Genomic DNA, 21,143 nt, shown 5'->3' on the forward strand with positions numbered 1-21,143 from the left:
TTCTTTTCTTTTCTTTTCTTTTCTTTTCTTTTCTTTTCTTTTCTTTCATAAATAAACACAAACAACAGGTCACGTGGCTCAGCCAATCTTTAGTCAAGGACCGGAATTAGTTTTTATAAGTAGAATTTTACATTTGGTCCCGTCAGCAGAATGCTATGAATGCACAAACACAAATTCAAAAAACGTAAATGGTATTTCTCCACTGCAGCATGACAGAGACACGAGCGCCAGAGTGAGACTCGATCAGCCGGTTCTTCCGTTTCAGAGGACTTCCGTGTTTACATCTCTGCTGCAGGCACTGATCCATCATGGCTTTCATTACGAAGAAGGATCGCAGCAAAGAACGGTAATGTGCATTCACATTTTAACTGACACTTAGTGTATACCGGCATCCTAGACGGATCCGTCCCGTGGGACTCTGACTTCAGGCCTATTTTGTCACTTTAGCTCGCTTGATCATCCTCCTCATAGGCCAGTAAACACAACAAACATGTATCAGTGTTGTTACACGTAGCATTTATGTTGCTGCATATTTAAGCTTTTCTTGTGAATAATTTTATTTTGACCTTAATTAATATTTTTCTAGCATCGGGTGATTAGTATGGAGAGAATATAATTCCCGGTCTCTTTATTTGTCTTATGCGTGTGAATATTCCCCTTATAGCAATAATGTTAAGACTCACAATCGCATTGTAATCGCAATACGGTTTTGTTTTGATCTAATTTAGAAATTCTCAGTTTTTATTTGCAGTTTAAAAAATCTGTTTGCACTTACATGGTGAGGGCTGATGTTACATGACCAGCTGTGTCATACAGTTGACTTTATTATTTATTAATTTGTTTAACGTTATATTATATAGCTCAGGCAGTGCCCGAGCCACTTTACTAAGTCACTGTGAAATCAAAATGGACAATTCGTATTTATTTATTTATTGGATGTTTCATTGTTTATTGTAAATTATTTATCTCTCACATCATTATCGGCATCATAATATACCTGCAAAGCACCAAAAGATAACTTAAAGTAATTTAAAGTAAACTTTTCACATTTTTAAAACTCATTGTACACATTGTAAAACAAGAAGTAGGGGTGTTAATAAAGATTAGATTACATCTAATTTTTATCCCATTAGGGACTTTTAGGAACCTTTACACATTCCTTTAGAAATGTATCACTGTGGACAAACTGTGCAATGTACTGTGTAATTAATATTCAATTAATTTGTAAAGTTCTCAATATTTTGTGTTCCATTATTTCCTGTCCTGCTGCAACCCGCTTCAGTTTAAACATTTGCCAGTTGTTTATGTTTATATGCAGATTTTCACTGCTGTTGCTGGATCTGGAGGAACATTATTTTGAACAGCACACTGCATATAATCTGACCAGCAGAGGTCCGGTGGCAAACAGGTGAGCTTACTAACTGAATAACTGATCTTGAATAATTTATTAGGGAAATGCAAGAGGTTTTCAGAATATGACACCGAATTGCTTGGCTAGATGTTTGTCTAGTGAGGGGGAGTCGAATCCAAAAAAGTTGATTCCTTTACTCTGAATAGCTCTTGTGTCAGGTTCAACTGTAAAACAGGAATCGACTCGTTGACCCTCTTGATGTGTCTGAAATCGTTTACTTGTTCACTCATTTATGATCCCTGTACAGTACAGTGCATGGCAGTTACAGTACATACATTATATCAGCAAGGAGTGAATTAAATTTGGACACATCACACATCAGAGAGCTGGAGTTGTTGCAAAAATAACTTTGTTAATATGTTTACCTACACTCGTTTGTACATTTCATTGTGTCACAGGTGTGCATCGGCCAAAACAGTGACACAACATATAAGAGACTGAGCTTGATTCACTAGCATCATGTTTATGTTTATTTTCAAAACAATAAGAAATTGTGTGTATAGCAGTATGTGTTTTTAATAATGATTCCTTGAACCCTTGATATGACTTTTATGCTACAGCACATTCTAGTCCCCTCGTCTGTATGATTCAGAATTTGTCACTGAACAAATATAACATTTGATGTCTCTGTAATATCTCTTTTTATACACAGACGAAGTAGTGGCTCGCTAAAAATCTGTTCCAAATCAGTCATTTTCGAACCTGATGATGCTGTTCAGCCTATTTTAAAGGTATTATCTTCATATTATCACCAAACTTAGTTACTGTTTTTTTTTTTTTTGTTCTACAATAAGAAAATGTGTTTCATACAGATTCCTCTGAAAGACTGCAAAGGAATAGCAACATTGGAGGAAACGGTCCACAACCCATTTACAGAGTAATACTGATGATTAATGTTCAGATAAATAATTTGTTTTGTTTGATGTGTTTGAGTTTAGTGTAATCTTGCATGAAGATATTTATAATTCTTTTCTTTTTCAATTCCTTTTTACCTGTTTGCAGAAGTAAACCTGCCTGTATTATTATAGAAACCAAGCAGGTAAGTGTGCTTCACAGTTCCTCTTAATTCTTTAATAGCTGTAGTATCAAGTTTTATTAATTAATTTTTTTCTCTCAGATTTATCTAATTAAAGAAGAAAATGTGGTTGCTCCGTATAAATATGAAAGGGTGAGTTATTTTTTTCTGTCTCTGTCAAAGATAGATGTGAAGTGGGTGCGGAACAAATATTACAGTGTTGATATTTTCATCTGTTGTTTATTCCCTCTTAGAGTTTTGGCAAATTTCAAGACATAATATTTATTAATTTATGTGTTAATTGATTGATGCATGTTAGGGAGAGACAAAGGTCACATTTCAGTTGGAGGCACCCGGAAAAACAGAGGATGTTGTTCAGATGTTATTACAGGTTTGTCTCCCCCCACCCCCCTTTTCCTTTTCTTTGTGATTTCTGAATTTTCATTGTGACTTTCATCTTGTTTGTTTAAATAATTTGGCAACTTTTACAGTTACACAGAGCATCTTGTCTGGATAAGCAGGGTGACCAGACAGCAATGGTTAGTAAAATGAAACAAATTTCCATTAATAATCATTTGCTTCCCTTTTTGAAGATTTATTGGTGATCTTTGTTTGATCTGTTTTTCTGTTTAGTTGCAGCTATATTGCAGTCCAGGTTAGCAAGAACATGTTTTGATAAGAACAGGTAAGAACCATAAAAGTATCATATTCATGTTGATAATCTCAGAGGTTGACACCGCATGCAATAGTACATAAGCAATACATACACTACTGTTCAGAAGTCTGGGATCAGTAATAGTTTTTGTTTGTTTGTTTGTTTTTTTTAGAAAAAATTCATGTTTTTATACACAAGGATGCATTAAATTGATCAAAAGTGAAAGTAAAGACATATGATGTCACAAAAGACTTCTGTTGCAAATAAATGCTGTTTTTTGAACTTTCAATTTAAAGCATTTTGGTTTCCATAAAATAATTGCATTGATAATAATAATGTTTCTTAAGTGCTAAATCAGCTTATTATAATGATTTCTCAAGGATCATGTGCCATTAAAGTCTGAAGTAATGGCTGCTGAAAATTCATCCTTGCCATTACAGGAATAAATTACATTTTTATATATAAAAACAGAAAAATTTCTTTTCAATTGTAATATCATTCTTTTACCAAAATAAATGCAGCCTCAGTGAGCATATGAGACTTCTTCCGAAAAACAAAAAACAAAAAAACTGATCCTTTTGAACTGTAGTATATTATTAGGTTACAGTATTCAGATAACAGACCCCAAGCTTCTGTATTTCAGAATTGTGATCTAGTAGAAAGATGGATTAATTACAATGCTTGTGTGTGTGTGCAGTTTTCAGCATGTAACAGAAATCCCACACATGGAGTGTGTGGCAGAAATGGTTTCTCCTTTGGTGACAAACGCTGGTCACATTTGCATCACTGATTGTAATCTTTACTTCCAGCCTATGAACAGCTATCCTGTGAGTTTTTGTGCGAGCCATGCTCTCTTTGGCGTATATAATTTTATTAGACGTGCAGTTCCTTCACTGGGGTTCTTATGTGTGTTTCTGTATTTCTAAAAGGATTCAGTGGTGCAGATTGGGTTACATAGTGTAAAACGCATCTACAAACGGAGACATGGGCTGAGGCCTTTGGTGAGTGTTTATGTGATGTTTTTCATTTTAATTGTTCTCTAGTTTTGTGTCTGTTATGGTATTTACACACAAAATCAAGGATATTATTTGCAGAGACATATTCATACGTGGATTAATGTGTATTTACTGGGTGTGTGTGTGTGTTAAGGCCTTGAGGTGTTTTGCACAGAGAATGATCTGTGCTCGGATATCTACCTGAAGTTCTACAATACTAAAGAAAGAGATGAGCTTTACTACTACATTGCAACTTTCCTTGGTGGGTTTTTTTGTATGTTAATAAAGGTTTCACTGGGAAGTTGTCACATGGGCAGTATTTCTGTAAATATAGGTGTGTTTAGCAGTAGTATTATGTTGTTTATATATAAAAATGCAAGATTATCATATTTTTGAAATAGTTGTTGGTTAAACACAGTAGTGAACATAAAACCATGTTTTAATAAAAAAAAATGGTTGTAATTATATTAAAATAGTGATTTGATATTTTTGTCACCTTTTCTATTATTGCTGTTTCATGAATTGTTTTGTTTTGCATCTTAAATTTAGCATGTGCATGTGACACATTTTAAATGCATTATATTTATATTCCAATGTAGTGATAAATGGTTTTACTTATATGTTTAGTTTAGTTGTTTTACTTACAGTATATGACATTCCAAAAAAGCTGAGTAATAACAGAAATTATTTAGTAGTGTTTTTTTATTTATTTATTTTTTTAAATAGGCAAATAAACCTAAATAACCTAACTAAAATATTTGATGGGACATCCAGCCTTGTCAGTATTATAACATATTATCCTGTATATATAAAGGTTTAACTTAAGGTGAATAAAAGCTGTCTACTGCTGGAAAATCAGCTGAAAACTGTACCTATGGTACTGTAGCTGGTTTTGCTCTGGTACAGCGCTGGCCATCTATGCTTATTAGCTGGTCCAAACTACAAAGCTAACAGTAGCTGTTTGTTTTGTTTTTCTTTATATATTTGAACATTGGGTACTAAAACACCTTTATGGTTGAAACACTGAGATGTCTTTTGTATGTATTTGTAGTTTGGTTACATAAGTCTGTCACCTCAGACCAACCATTATTTTTTTCTTCTCCAAAGTGCACTAAATGTTGACAAACTAGAAAGTACAGTGAACCTTCATTGACTTTTTGACACAACCCCAACTCAGAAGGTTGGGAGTCAAAGAAACCCCCCCTCTTAATTCCTGTTATTTAACTTGTTAGTATGACTTGAACAGAGCATGAAGTTGGTCTCCAGGAGCAGAAGTGAGGCCTGTTCTAACAGACTGACCTTAAAAACATGTAAAACCAGCTACCAACAACCATGTGCCAAAAACAGTTCTTGGTTTTCCAGCAGGGTCCAGAACAAACTGAGTTTGTAAGTATGTACATTCCAGTTTGAATGCATTTTATTTACTGAAAATCTGTGTGTGTGATGTAGAAAACCATATAGTGGAGTGCACAGCAGAGAGCTACATGCTGCAGTGGCAGAGAGGTCACATCTCCAACTATCAGTACCTACTTCATCTAAACAATTTAGCAGACCGCAGTGTGAATGACCTTTCCCAATATCCAGTGTTCCCCTGGGTCATCAGTGACTACAGCAGCACAGAGCTGGGTCAGTCTCTCTCTAGCACAGACACAATCCTGAGAACACACATCACACGCATATACAGAAAAATATATTTTTTTCAGACTTGCTGAACCCTGCTTCATTTCGAGATCTCAGTAAACCAATTGGAGCTTTGAACACAGAAAGACTTGAGAGATTACTGGTGAGAAATCTAGTAATCACAGATAGCCTTTTTATATTCAGATGTTACTTATCATCATATAAAAATGGTAGGTGTGTATGATTTGTTTTTGTCTTGTGTTTGTGTGTGTGTGTGCAACAGGAACGCTACAGAGACATGCCTGAGCCTCGGTTTATGTATGGCAGTCATTATTCATCACCTGGATATGTGCTTTTCTACCTTGTAAGAGTTGGTAAGAATCTATTTATCTGTCTCCCTCAGGTCAGTCTCTTTCTCTGCCATTGCTTAAGTGCTTTTTTTAACCCTTATCATTATCAAAAAATAAATTCCCATTGTCCTTTTGGCTAATTCAAGTTTAAAGTCTAATTAATTAATTAAAAATGGTTTCAGCTTTATGCTTCTGTAGCACTATTCAGACAGAAGTAGTTTTCAAAATGAAGTTTGAGTTTCATTTTTTAATGGATGACCTCTGAATACCGATCTGGACAGGTAATGAAAGGATGGTTTTCCTCACATGTGACTTGCAAAAACTTTGAACACTTTGAAATGTTGCCTTGTAAACGCAAAATGAAGGAGAAAACACAACATTATAATGATTTGTGTCCCTGTTTCAGAACAAGCATGCAATCTGTAGGTTTGAAAATGCCATTTGTGATAGCTTTGGACACTGCAGTATTTGATGACATATCTTTTGCCTTCCTGGCTCCAGAGCACATGCTTTGCCTACAGAATGGACGATTTGATAATGCAGACAGAATGTTCAACAGGTATTTTACACACACCAACACACACATACTGAAAAACATTTGTTTACTTTAATGTGCATTTGTGTATACAGTGTTGGGGAGACGTGGAAGAATTGTTTAGAGGGAGGCACGGATTTCAAAGAGGTGAGTTTTACGAATGCAGTGTCCTGACTTTCAATCATATTGCAATACCATGTTTTTTTAAATAATTCAGTGTGCTGAAATTGAATGTTTTGTGAACCGGTCCAAATGTAGGTCATGCAATAAAGTACTTGGTGTGTTTTTAATCTGTGTATTTACAGCTGATTCCTGAGTTCTATGGAAGTGATGGTAGCTTTCTGAAGAATCTGCTTGGTTTGAATTTGGGCAGGAGGCAGGGAGGAGGCAGAGTTGAAAAAGTTGAACTTCCTCCTTGGGCATCAGGTGCACATTCTTTTTTTATGTCCTTCTCACTTTTGTTCTCTCTAACCTTCAAAAACATGAGAAAAGGGCATTTCAATTTAAATTTCATTAAAAAAAGATATTTCACGTCCTCATTTAGCCTTAAACAACAGTGGAAGTTGTGAAATGGTTGGTTCAGCTTGTGTATTGGTCTGTATCAAAATTGTCAAGTTGCAATGAATTGGTAAAATATAAATAAAATTCACACAAAGATGAGCATGATTTTCAATTAATTGTATGAAAAACAGTGTGGAAAAAAAATAATGCCCTGCATTATGGCAGTTTGCATCAACTTGCTGCATCCTCTACCTTAGTGGATCCCAATCCTGGTCCTCGAGAACCCCCAACACTGCTCAGTTTAGGGTGCTTTCACACTAACACTTTTGGTGCGCACCCAGGTTCGATTGACGTCAGAGTTCGGTTCGTTTGGATGATGTGAACGCTGTCTTTCGAACTCGGGTGCGCACCCGCAAACCATACCCGAGTCCGCTTAAAAAGAGTGGTCTGGGGTACGGTTCATGTGAACTCCGGTACGTTTTGCTGCTGATGTGAACGCAATCGTACCAAATCGCGGAAGTGAACCGCTATTAATGACGTATTATTTGATAAAAATGTGTGTTTGTGTGTGTGTTTCACTCACTTTCCAGATGAGCGTGACTGACGCGCTGCAAGCAGAGAGCTGTATATCTCATTTCTGTTTGCCTTCAGCGTTCTTTAGAGCAGTTGCAGTACATTCGTAAGACAGACGTTAAGTGCCTTTATGTATCAAAGCCTTGTAAACAAAACGAACGGTTCAAAAACGTAAATATATAAAAGTGCAGAGAGCAATGTGATGCATTTGCTGCCTTCTCCTGCGCCGTCATTACTAAGCAATGGGGTAAACAGCTGCTGGCTTGATAACGCAAATGAACCGCGGAACGGACTCAAATATTATAATATAAACACAGTCCAGATGGGGCATGGGGAGGGGGTAGCAATCGAACTCGGGTTCGAACCAGGCAAGCGAACCAAGTGTGAAAGCACCCTTAGTCTTCCTAATCAAACACGTATGATTAAACTCAACAGTTCATTAGTAAAGACTCCAGTTACACAGCTGATGAATGAAATTAAGGTGGCATGTGCAAATAAACATCAGTGTCCGACCAGTTCTGCTTCAGAGCTCTATGTATGAGATCACCTCTTATCTTGGCTTTCACCATAATTTCTTTGTAATACTTTACAATATGTTGTTTTGCTCACATTTCTCTGTGTTGTGTACATATGCAGATCCAGATGACTTCTTGGAGAAAATGCGTTTAGCACTGGAGAGTCAGTATGTGTCTGAACACCTGCATGAGTGGATTGATCTGGTTTTTGGCTACAAACAGAGGGGATGTGAAGCTGTGGCCGCCCATAATGGTAAAATAGACAAACGCAGATTGGCATCAGTCAAATTCAATAAAAAAAACAGTGTTAAAAGTATGAAGGATTAGTATGTTATTTATATTATTTTATAATGAGTAAATGCAATGATGCCTACTATATTACAGTTTTCCATCCAGTAACATATGAGGGAGGAGTTGACTGCGATAGGTAAACTTCATTAAATTAAAATATCTCTCTAGTTAAATAGCTCATACTTGACTGCCTGAATATCTTTTTGATCCAATTTGTACAGTATGTGTTTTATATTAGTTAGTGTACATTTTCAGTGTGTATGTCTGTGTTTCTGCAGTATTGAGGACCCAGATCACAAAATAGCCATGCTAACTCAGATATTGGAGTTTGGACAAACGCCACGGCAACTCTTTGTCACACCTCATCCTCAGAGGATCACTCCACGCTTCCACAACCTGTCAGCAACCCCCAGCCTCAGCAGCAGTGAGCTCTCACCAGGTACAACAGTAACACACAAGCACTGTATTAGTTGTGTTTGCTTCAGTTCAGTTTTCACATTAAAGTATGGAAAGGCACAGATTGAACAAATAATTCTGCTGAATAATCTTCAGCTGAGGCTGGCACTGTCACTCCTGTTGTTTTCTGGATAACAGGTGGGCCAGGGGATCAGCACAATATTATACATTAACATCTAAAGTCACTATGCAATAATGAGTGTGTGAAGTGAGTGAATGTAAACTTTATGAATGAAATGAGCGCAAATCAAACAACCATATTGCTGATGCCTCTTCGTGCCTCTTTTAGAAATCAGAGCTTGGCAAGAGCAATATAAAAAATATGACATCATACACGTTCTACTATTTAAATGTCAATGATTTAAACCTTGTACGATATGATACACAAACAAATGGAATAAGCACAGTGCGATCGCCAATCAAACGTCTGTGTTGCTGTCTCTGCGTGTCTCCGTCTCTCAAAAACCAAACCAGCTGTCTTTCAAGAGTAGGCTAACAATCAACTTAGATATATATATTTTCTACTAGTCCTACGCATTTTCTTCTTTATCTTTTGCTGGTTTGCATCGCACATTTGTTTAGTGAGGTAAAAAAAAAAACTTTCGTAATGAAAGTTTGTGCCTTGAATTAATTCAGTCATGTTCAAATGATCACTAAATGTTTGTCATGAAATCTGTGCTTGTATGATAAAAGTATTTTTAGAAATTATTAATTTTATATTTTAGAACACTGAATAGGCCAAATAGTCGAAACAAATATTTTTTCCATACTCTGTTCTCTTTTTCCCATACTTTTCCAGACTTGCAAATTACTTAGGCCTTAATGAAATTCCACACTTTTCCAAGCTGCGCAGGAACCAGAGAGCCAAGGGAAAGCAGGTTATTTTACATAAACCTCTAAAATGACTATGCAATAATGAGTGTGTGAAGTAAATGAGTGTAAACTCTATAAATGAAATAAGCGCAAATAAAATAGCAGTGTTGCAGTTGCCTTTTTCCATGCATTTCCTGGAAATTACTTAAATCAATTTCCATATTTACAAACTGCGTAGGAAACCTTACTATTTTAATTAGAAGATATTTAAATATTTGTTTATCGGATCACAAAAGGTCCCCAAGCTGGGACTCGAACTTGCGTCACCTGAAGCACAACTGCACATCTCGAAGCACTGCCTATACAAGTGTATCGGCTCCGACTTTTAGAAGGTATTTAAATAAATGTTATAATAAAAAATTATAAATTGTAAAACCATAGACATAACGGTCTTCTCAAGTAACTGTAGGAACTTCAAGCCCCATCTACTTCTGGTTTTATCCGAATACAGACACAAATAATTTTGTGATTATTACAGATACAGATACAAATACAAATACTGGCCGCACACCAGCTGCACACCAAGTGTGCACCGTTAGCATTGCATTTCTTACTTTTGTTTCAGTCTGACCACTCAGATTTGATTTTGCATAGCTTTTTTTTGCCAATGTCCTTTTCTCACACTACGTAAAATTTAAACAGGTTATACGTTTGTAGAAAACATGATGAATTTCTTTGCAGAAACAAGGCTTTATTGTTGCGAATGCAAGTCAAGCAGAAAATAACAACATACTGCTGGTCTACACACCTCTTTGAGTTTTGAGACTGACAAAGATGGCAGCACAGAATTCCAGCTTCCTATGTTTCTGCTTCTGCATAAGGCAGAATGTATTCCAGTGTGACAGCAACATGTTGTCATGTTGTACGACAACATCTGTATTGGGCATACCAACGTCATTGCAATAGAAACCAATGCAAATATTCAGTTAAACAAAAGAGCGCCACGGGACACAGAAATTGGATCTGAACAATTGCGATACACAGTGTGAAAAGTCAATCACTTAAATCAGATTCCAGTCGGATACACAAATAATCAAGTTTGGACTGACAGTCTGAACAAGACCTAAACTATTCTTAAACTACTCACTACGAACAAATTTCCAGCTGTTTATCAGGGAAATGGCTCGGTGCTTGTTTTCTCTTTTGTAATCAAACAACATTCTTTCCAGCCTAATGTGCCACTTATCCAACCAAAAGCTTCTGTTTCCCAGCATGCAGAGCTGAAATGGTCCTGTGGATTCAGATAGTTCAGGACATATGCTTTGACCACATATAATGTAGATAGCCTCAATGGGAAAGAGCACATGTTGTTTTGCTATTGTACTGTACAATTATACTCTTGATTTTGTTTATATAAGAGGTGTTGCGGTATTTCATATTTTAAAAATTAAGAATCAATATTGCAATTATACTACACATGATAATGTCATATAATGCAAGATGCTGAACCAAAACATTTGAACAATTTAAAGTGTTACATAGGCCATTGAATCATCATTAGACATAGTGCTGACAACAATGAAACAACTTGGGAGAGAATTGTCAGGAGAATTAGCCTATATATTTGCACAAAGTAGCACAATAATATACAAACCCGATTCCAAAAAAGTTGGGACACTGTACAAATTGTGAATAAAAACAGAATGCAATAATGTGGAAGTTTCAGATTTCAATATTTTATTCAGAATACAACATAGATGACATATCAAATGTTTTAACTGAGAAAATGTATCATTTTAAGGGAAACATAAGTTGATTTTAAATTTCATGGCATCAACACATCTCAAAAAAGTTGGGACAAGGCCATGTTTGCCACTGTGTGGCATCCCCTCTTCATTTTATAACAGTCTGTAAACGTCTGGGGACTGAGGAGACAAGTTGCTCAAGTTTAGGAATAGGAATGTTGTCCCATTCTTGTCTAATACAGGCCTCTAGTTGCTAAACTGTCTTAGGTCTTCTTTGTTACATCTTCCTCATAATGATGCGCCAAATGTTTTCTATGGGTGAAAGATCTGGACTGCAGGCTGGCCATTTCAGTGCCCGGATCCTTCTTCTACGCAGCCATGATGTTGTAATTGATGCAGTATGTGGTCTGGCATTGTCATGTTGGAAAATGCAAGGTCTTCCCTGAAAGAGACGACGTCTGGATGGCAGCATATGTTGTTCTAGAACTTGGATATACCTTTCAGCATTGATGGTGCCTTTCCAGATGTGTAAGCTGCCCATGCCACACGTACTCATGCAACCCCATACCATCAGAGACGCAGGCTTCTGAACTGAGCGCTGATAACAACTTGGCTTGTCTTTGTCCTCTTTAGTCCGGATGACGTGGCATCCCAGTTTTCCAAAAAGAACTTCAAATTTTGATTCGTCTGACCACAGAACAGTTTTCCACTTTGCCACAGACCATTTTAAATGAGCCTTGGCCCAGAGAAAACGCCTGCGCTTCTGGATCATGTTTAGATATGGCTTCTTTTTTGACCTATAGAGTTTTAGCCGGCAATGGCGAATGGCACGGTGTATTGTGTTCACCGACAATGTTTTCTGGAAGTATTCCTGATCCCATGTTGTGATTTCCATTACAGTAGCATTCCTGTATGTGACGCAGTGCCATCTAAGGGCCCGAAGATCACAGGCATCCAGTATGGTTTTCCTGCCTTGATCCTTACGCACAGAGATTGTTCCAGATTCTCTGAATCTTTGGATGATATTATGCACTGTAGATGATGATAACTTCAAACTCTTTGCAATTTGTCTCTGAGAAACTCCTTTCTGATATTGCTCCACAATTTTTTGCCGCAGCATTGGGGGAATTGGTGATCCTCTGCCCATCTTGACTTCTGGGAGACACTGCCGCCCTGAGAGGCTCTTTTTATACCCAATCATGTTGCCAATTGACCTAATAAGTTGCAAATTGGTCCTGCAGCTGTTCCTTATATGTACATTTAACTTTTCCGGCCTCTTATTGCTACCTGTCCCAACTTTTTTGGAACGTGTAGCTCTCATGAAATCCAAAATGAGTCAATATTTGGCATGACATTTCAAAATGTCTCACTTTCAAAATCTGATATGTTATCTATATTCTATTGTGAATAAAATATAAGTTTATGAGATTTGTAAATTATTCCATTCCTTTTTTACTCACAATTTGTGCAGTGTCCCTTCTTTTTTGGAAACAGGTTTGTACAAGGATTGCCAAATCATTGTTTTAAGTAAACATAACAATACAAAAATTTAAAAAGAAGGGACTCATAAGAAAAAAGCAGAAAAATGCCAAGCAAGTGTCCAATCATAGAAGTGGGAATTTATATTAAAATCTTAAACTCCCACTGCTGTCACTAAATTTATCCCTTAGAACTCAAATTTGATAATCAAAATGACATTTAAACTTTTTTTTTCCCCTCATGAAATTATTTTTTTATGCCTCAAAATGGCTTGAATATAACTCTACACCCTGACCTCTTTCAGTATATGTGGATCCATGACTATGCAAATTAGAGAACGAAAATGTCATTTTCTTTGTAAATTGTGTCAATTTTTGATGTTAAATTCCTACTATAAGTGCAACTCAGAAAACATTATAAAATAATGTAATTCATGACCCCTTTAAATTAGCAATAAACCAGACTGCCACATTTTCCAGAAGGATGGCCTCACAGTATTTGATGGATGTTTTGTGTAGTGTCTCCTAGTATGGAGTCATTTGAGGACCTGACTGAGGAGAGTAAGAAAATGGCCTGGAGCAACATGAACAAACTTGCATTGCAGTCTTGCCACAAAATACACAAAGAGTGAGTATCTGTTGAGTACCTTATCTGTGTAATTGCTTATTTGAAAGCAAAGATTAGTATTGGGTTTTTAAATCTACTTTTGACCCTATTATTTTGGTTCTGCAGAGCAGTAACAGGCATTGCTGTGACCCTTGGTGGGGATTCCATCTTCTCAACTTCTCAAGGTTAGGACTTCATCAGTTATTTAGTCTCATTAGTCAATGACAGATTTCCATAAATTAGCTGAGATTGATTTCTCAGAACTTGAATGATCACTTCTCACAGGAAGTGTTAGTTAACATGGCCTTTATTCTCACATAGACTCTACACTGAAGATGTTCTCAAAAGAAAATGGACTGCAAAGAAGTGTGTCCTTCTCGAACATGGTAACCTTTCTAGAAATTTTACTGTAGTAAACACAGAGTCCCAAAAAGGTACAAACAAATTAAACAATAGTTTTTAACTAATATAGTTAATGTTAACAAATGAAACCTTATTGTAAAGTATTACCAGAGTTTTATATATCATTCTCTCTTTGTGAATGAATAGAGTGAATAGATTTTTGAGTGCAACCTGGATGCACCAGTGAATGGTGGGATTTTTTGGTAATAAAATGATTGTACCAGAAGAATAGTGTGAGGAAAATTATGTCTGGTCATTTGGTATCATCCCAGTGAGATTTTATGATGTTTTACACATAAATAAAAGACGTACAAAATGTCCAGGGTGGTGGGGCCCCAGGACTGAATACCACTGCTCTAATTTGATTGGCCAAGAAGTAATCTAAGAATGCTTTTAGTTTAGTTTAACTTCATTGGGACGTTTTGCTGTCTGTAACATATTACTTGTCTGTTTTTGTATACCATGGCCAGGTTAGATAAAAGCTTATATTACCTCTAAATAATATACATATATATTTTTTTTTTTTTCTCAAATGACCCTTAGCACTGTCCTCCTGTTTGATGCTGCCTGACGATAAGATCGTTGTGTGCTCCTCCTGGGACAACAATGTGTAAGCATTTATATAGTAACCACAATCATATCCCTATAAATCTTGTCATCAATTGAGCACATTTCTAAATTTCTTTCATTTTTATCACTCTTCCTCCCCTTTTTTCTGTTCATCTACTCTTCAAATCATTTCTTGTTCCCTGTAGATATTTTTATTCAATAGCATATGGAAGAAGACAAGACACTTTGATGGGTCATGATGATGCAGTTAGTCATATTTGCTGGAGGGATGACAAACTTTACACAGCATCTTGGGATTCTACTGTTAAGGTATTCTCAATCAGCCCAGCCAAGTTCACTTTCTTGCAAAACATTTAGGGATGGATAAATCTGAACTTAGTTTTAACTCTATGAGCAAAGCTGAATGTACTTCAAAACATATTTTTTTTATATGTAAATCACCTACTGTTTCAATTGACTTCCTACTTTCTCTGTTTTACTTGAACAGATTTGGAAATGTGTAGCAGATGACATCTCAAGTAAAAAAAGGACTCAATTTGACCTGCTTGCTGAATTTGAACATGAGGCCGGGGTTGGTGCTTTCTTCCTTTTTTTTTTTAAGATAATTTCTTGACAGATCGTAGGCAAGGCAGATGTACAATGTTTATGTCAGACTGTACAACAAATTGTAACAGAGACATCTAGCCACGATGCACAGTTGACTAAAGCCAGTCAAAAACAGTGCAAACTGGAATAGAAGGGGTTATCAATATTATTAAAGTTCTCTAAATAACTTTATTCAAGCTCCAAAAAGATTTCATATTTTGCCTAATTTAAGTGATCACTCAGTAGTTGCTAGTTAGGTTGGACCAGATTTTGGTTAGTTATTGCAATAAATTTAACTAAAATGTTTGATTTATATTTCCTTACATTATAAGATTAATTGGTTGTGCTTGACAAATTCAGTATGTAAAAACTGATTTTAAACAGATTTTTTGCTTGTCTTCCCACCATGCTACACAAAGTGTCTAAATGATGTCCATGCCACAATTTTAAAAGAGTTTAGTTTTTTAAATAGTGCAGGTTATTTAGGGTTAACAAGAGATTAAAATATAAAACGTCATTAATAATTTTTCCATAATTAATTGAGTGTCAGTTGTAGCAGATTTTAATCCTCTTCTGTTATATAATTCTTTGATCTTATGGTTGAATTTGGCATATATAATAGTTATTTCACTAAAGAACATGCAGAGTTGTGCAAATGTACATTTATGTGTGCACTGATGCTATTTGTGACATATTGAAGAAAAGTGCTTTTATATTATTTTGTCTAAAATTTTAACATTTATCTAATTTGTATATTGTATATACATATGTTTTTACAGGTTAATACTTTAGATCTCAGCCCAGCTGGCACACTTTTGGCAACGGGTACTAAAGAAGGAACACTCACTCTTTGGGACATTGCCAACCCTCTCCCACTAAACCAGCTGACCTGCCATTCTGGAAAGATTCATCAGGTGGCCTTCAGTCCTGGTGAGTGTGTGTAATGCATGTTTACGTTAGAAAATGTATCAAGATCTCTGTGACTTTTTGTTGTTGTTTTGAAGAGTCATTTTATACAATTTTGTTTATGTGTTCAGACAGCAGACATATACTGAGTGTTGGGGAGGATTCGTGTTTGGCGGTTACAGATGTGCAGACAGGCATGCTCATCGCTACTGTACATGCAGAGCTAGAGCAGAGGTGACCAGAACACACACAGTATATATACTGCACAGTGTTTCATGTTAAGGAGCTGTTATATCAACATGCAGAACTTCCTATATTTTCTAAGCCAAAGATCACTTTCCTTCTTTTAGGTGTCTCTGCTGGGATGGTAACACTGTGTTGTCTGGAGGTATGTCAGGAGATCTCAGTGTATGGGACCTCCTTAGCAGTAAAGTCATCCACAAGATACCTGCTGCTCACTCAGGTAAACACACACAGTGAGCAGAGTGAGTCTTACCAGGGTTCAATTCCCAAAAGCAGCGTTAGTCAATTATGGTAATTTCTGTCGAACTCTGTTAGTAATGATGGAACTTGCGACCATATTTTATTTTTTTAAACAAACAAATGCTCTGACCAACTGTCATTGTCACTCATGTTGGTGTGAACAAGGCTTAAGTCTGCATCCTAACTGAAATGGAGTTACTTTAGTGATTTTAAATATAGGCAGAAACCCACGCAGATTGCACTCTTCGTCTGAGGTGTACAAGATTATTGACTTAAAACACATTCCAGTTGTGTTGGATATTAGTATATTGCAAAGCAAACAGTGTGAAACTCTGAATAATACATAGCACACAAATATTGACTAAAATAGTACATTTTGTTTTATGAAAAATCCCTCTCTCAGCGTTCTCTTAATTGTCTGCCATTTTGGATTTTTTTTCTTCTTCAGTGAGCTTGGGGAAACTGGGATTGCCTTGTCTAATTTAAGGATAGTGGCTTGGAATTTAGTCAAAATGCATAATATTTTTGTTTACTCATTTTGTTACTCAGTATTTAGCATAGTCTTAGTATATGTAGCACTCTGTTCCGAAATCTGAAATGTTTCCTACACAGTGCTTCATATTAACCTGACTGTGTCTCTTTAATGCAGGTGCAGTCACGTGTATGTGGATGAATGAACAATGCAGTAGTATCATCACAGGTGGTGTGGACAAACAGATCATTCTTTGGAAACCAGAGTATTAATAGTAACACTTCAATAATGATCGATAAAACAATTCAGCAGTTTTTCCAGACCATTCAGACCAAGATCCATTTTCACCATGTGATTTCATGGGACAATTTGAACAGTACAATGAACAGACAATTTGAACAGAACAATCCTCTAAAATAGAAATCTAGACAATGCATTTTATATAATAACTGTAAGCACAATTTTACACTATTATTTAGCTTTTTCTTCTTCTTTTTTTTTTCTTTTTCAAGATCTGAAGAACTAAAGCTAGCTCTGTTTGTTAACTTGAATGTTACCAAACATTCAAAAATGGATGTTCTATTTGGCTCAGTGATTTTTTTTCTCCTTCTTTTCTTCTACATGTTTAACATTTGCTGTGTCAAATCTCTTTCAAAACATGCATAAAAACAGCACACAATTCATATGATTTATAAAAGACAATCAGTTATTATGATTGCCATTAATATTGCTTCTTTGGATAAATGTAATCTCATTAAAATTATAATACATCATGCTCACAAAATGTAAAAGTTCTGAGATTAGCTCTTGACACCTTTATTATAGGTGACTGAGGAATGTTCATATGTATTAAGTAGTTATATAATATGTTTGATCTCCTGAAGGTTTGCTGCAGTCTTTTTAAGCGCTAAATATTTGATGGGATTTATTTTTTTTTTTTAATGTGCCTTAGGTTTTAATCATTTGAACATGAGCATTACTATTAATGCCCACTCTTTTAATATGCTTGCATGTTCAGCTAAAATATATACATAGAAATTATAACATACAAGTTATGTACAGTATGACAAAATATTTAAATGAAAGAGTAAAACATTCTGCAGTATAATAAACTATAGCGTTGTCTTAACAGGTTATGCTTGCATTTGTGTATATAGAAATTTTATATTTCATATACTATTATTTATGTTACAAGAATGGCTTGAAAAATTGTTCTTCAGTGAAGAACATTTTGTTATGTATTTAAAAAAGTAGAAATATAGTCAGTATTATTAAAGTCAAAATTATGCAATATTCTGTAAACCCTCAATGAGCTTACAAGTTATTAAAGGGATAGTTCTCTCAAAAATGAAAACTGTCATCCCCCATGTGTTTCCAAACCTGTATGACTTTCTTCATTCTTTCTAACACAAAAGAAGATATTTTGATAAAATGTCAACTTTTTTTCATACATACTATACAATGAAATTCCGATGACTCTAGTATTATATAAAATAAGAAAGAAATGAATAAATGCATACAGCTGTGGAGCCACATGAGGGTGACTAACTATGAAAAAGTTGCATTTTATATGTGGACTACGTTTTAGTATATTAGGTTTATGTATTAGACATATTTTCTGTTCTGTATGTTTTGGGTTTTAATGTTTGTTTAATGTAATGTTTTGTTGTTGTTGTTGTTGTTATTAGCTTACATTTTATTGCCATGGGGGAAAACTGCTGGAATACCAAAATGTCTGCAAATGCACAAATGTTTTCTCTCTCTCTCTCTCTCTCTCTTTCTCTCTCTCTCTCTCTCTGTCTCTCTCTCAGTTTATGTAATATTGGACAGTTATTTTTTTAAAAAACTGTTCTCTTTGTTTTTTGTAACCTGACTAAATAAGCAAAGATGGAGATTAAAACTATTCTTAGTCTGATTATTTGTATGCATTGTTTAACACTTCCATTTGGTGTGTTCATTTATATAGTATTATGAAGCTTTTTAAGGAATTTGGCACTCTGGTTTAGTTCAGCCACATTGGAGGGTTTTCGGGCATGAACCTGAACATTAGGTCCAGCATCTCTGTTGGGTTCAAAACTTTCACTAGGCCACTCCAAAACTTTAGGGGTGGTTTCCCGGACAGGGTTTAAATTAAGACAGGAGTAGGCTTAATACAGAATAGTTAATCATGGTTTAAAAATGTCTTTTTGAAACACAGATTAAGTACAGATTACTAACTCCTGGACTATGGAATCCTGAACTAAATAAACTGCATTAATTTAAAACCAACTGTCCTAATCTGAATTAGCACAACAGAGGTTGCCTATAAAACATGGAATGAACCATGAAACGCTTAATATTGTATGGAACTGAGAAGAAAATCCAAGGAAAACAATAGCAAAGTAAACTGCACACATCAGGTGTCAAATAAAAGAAAAGGAATGCTTAGAAATCTCTTTGTAATTAATTATTGCATAAATTCTTGCAATCAGCTGTTGTTGTCAGTTTTGCATCTTTTTTATTTTTTATTTATTAAGTTGTACATAAAGTAGATGTTTTGTAGCGAGAGAGAGAGAGAGTCATGGTCAGAATTATTTTGGCTCCCTAAGAAAATATGATCAAAGAAGGTTATGAAAGGAAATCCGTATTGTTTATCCTTTTGATCATTCAATAAATAAATAAAATACATAAAAAATACATTTAAAAAAATCACAAAAATCTAACTTTTCAACAAAATCACATTATGAAATTTTTTTCCCTAATGCGCATTGGCCACAAATATTTGTTGTCCTAGAAATTATTATGAGTAAAATTTCTAAAGATCTACATTCCCATTCATATTTCAGTTTGTTAGACTAGGAACATGGAATTATCCAGCCATGACTTCCTGTTTCACAAGAATGTAAATATGAGGGAACACAGGAACACAAGGGTCAAATTCCCCTTATCATCCATAAAAATGAGAAAAAACAAAACAAAATATAGTTCTGTCATGACATCTCTCGGAGGGATTGGCATGGTAATGTACAGTACATGACAATGTTAATGTATCTGGTGTTGGCAGAATAGATCTGCTATTACATCTGCCAGTACATCTACAATATGCTGCTGTGGGCATGTAAGAAATACTACTGCTGCAAATATAACATACATGAAATAACCCCATAACATACATGAATCACCTTGTAGCAGATCTATACAGGTGGAGCTGGGGAAGGTGGAGGGTTTCTGAAACAAGCTGCACTGCAACGGCAAGCTTGAGTCATATATTTGAATGTTGAGCAGCGAGCTCATTGACTACCAATACAGGAGACAACCAGTCAGCTGTGCCATGTGATAATGATGTCATTACTTCAGATTGGGTTAGACCTACCGGACTGCTATCAGAGTTTCATGCCAGAACTCTGTATTTCTGATGTGCAGCAAAAGATTGTTAAAGGGGTCATTTGATGCAATTTCAAGTTTTCCTTATTCTTTGGCGTGTTACAAGCTGTTCGTGAATAGATAAGATCCCTAAAGTTGCAAAGACTAAAGTCTCAAACCCAAAGAGATATTCTTTATAAAAGTTAAGACTCATCCACGACCCCCTAAAATGCGTACACACCCCCACATGTCTACATCACTGTGTGGGAAGATTTGCATAACACCGCCCAAATGTTTACACAAAGAAAGAAGGCGTAACTTTGATTCTCACTGTAGTATTGTTGTCGATGCTGCCATGTCATGGAGACGCTGTGTTTCGTTGTGAAAGTGAAACTACTTTGTTTGGCCTTCCAAAAGAGGACACAACTAGAAATCAATGGTTAAGTTGTATCTACAACACTGTTCCAGAACAGTTCAAACCAAATATTCAGATGTGTGCAATGCATTTTACAGAGGATGAGGACTGTTTCCTGGGAGAGGAACCTACAATGTTTTAACAAATAATGCTGACTTACAGCCTACAAGTATGTTTTCATATTTCAAGAATTTGCCACTGATGATTCAAACGCAAGTTTTGACCAGTGTAGAGTTGCGCCTGTTGTTTGTCGTTTCTCCGATCACAAATGCAGACATGGTTTTATGTTTATGCCGCCCGATGCAACGCTACGCTTAAAAAGACATTATAAGTCATTATAATCCGTAATTATGTCCCCACTGGATGCAACAATTGTCTCATTTGTTATGGGTTGTATTGGTTTTGTCT

General features: G+C 35.7%; 1 protein-coding gene across 1 annotated transcript; it reads left to right on the forward strand.

The window, feature by feature from the left end:
* The first annotated feature begins 148 nt into the window (after nucleotides 1–148).
* LOC109113334 (protein FAN-like) lies at nucleotides 149–18,893 on the forward strand. The gene is made up of 31 exons (XM_042760901.1): nucleotides 149–346; nucleotides 1,319–1,408; nucleotides 2,064–2,142; nucleotides 2,224–2,288; nucleotides 2,414–2,450; nucleotides 2,529–2,579; nucleotides 2,746–2,817; nucleotides 2,918–2,966; nucleotides 3,060–3,111; nucleotides 3,779–3,908; nucleotides 4,011–4,082; nucleotides 4,230–4,338; nucleotides 5,526–5,702; nucleotides 5,780–5,859; nucleotides 5,980–6,070; nucleotides 6,542–6,605; nucleotides 6,677–6,728; nucleotides 6,887–7,007; nucleotides 8,292–8,423; nucleotides 8,555–8,597; nucleotides 8,740–8,900; nucleotides 13,473–13,581; nucleotides 13,687–13,745; nucleotides 13,882–13,946; nucleotides 14,505–14,572; nucleotides 14,718–14,841; nucleotides 15,020–15,103; nucleotides 15,897–16,047; nucleotides 16,155–16,257; nucleotides 16,374–16,486; nucleotides 17,156–18,893. Exons 1-31 carry the CDS (start codon nucleotides 309–311, stop codon nucleotides 17,248–17,250), a joined length of 2,736 nt encoding a protein of 911 aa, XP_042616835.1. The 5' UTR covers nucleotides 149–308; the 3' UTR covers nucleotides 17,251–18,893.
* Nucleotides 18,894–21,143: the final 2,250 nt, after the last annotated feature.

The sequence above is a fragment of the Cyprinus carpio genome, chromosome A7 (assembly GCF_018340385.1).
Source record: "Cyprinus carpio isolate SPL01 chromosome A7, ASM1834038v1, whole genome shotgun sequence".
NCBI classification, from domain to species: Eukaryota; Metazoa; Chordata; class Actinopteri; order Cypriniformes; family Cyprinidae; genus Cyprinus; species Cyprinus carpio.

Excerpts from the sequence above, each read along its gene's own strand:
- LOC109113334 (XM_042760901.1), top strand. The coding sequence starts at position 309 with ATGGCTTTCATTACGAAGAAGGATCGCAGCAAAGAACG. Across the intron at positions 15,104-15,896 it reads AATTTGAACATGAGGCCGGG|GTTAATACTTTAGATCTCAG; the intron begins GTTGGTGCTTTC and ends ATGTTTTTACAG. Across the intron at positions 16,258-16,373 it reads CATGCAGAGCTAGAGCAGAG|GTGTCTCTGCTGGGATGGTA; the intron begins GTGACCAGAACA and ends TCCTTCTTTTAG.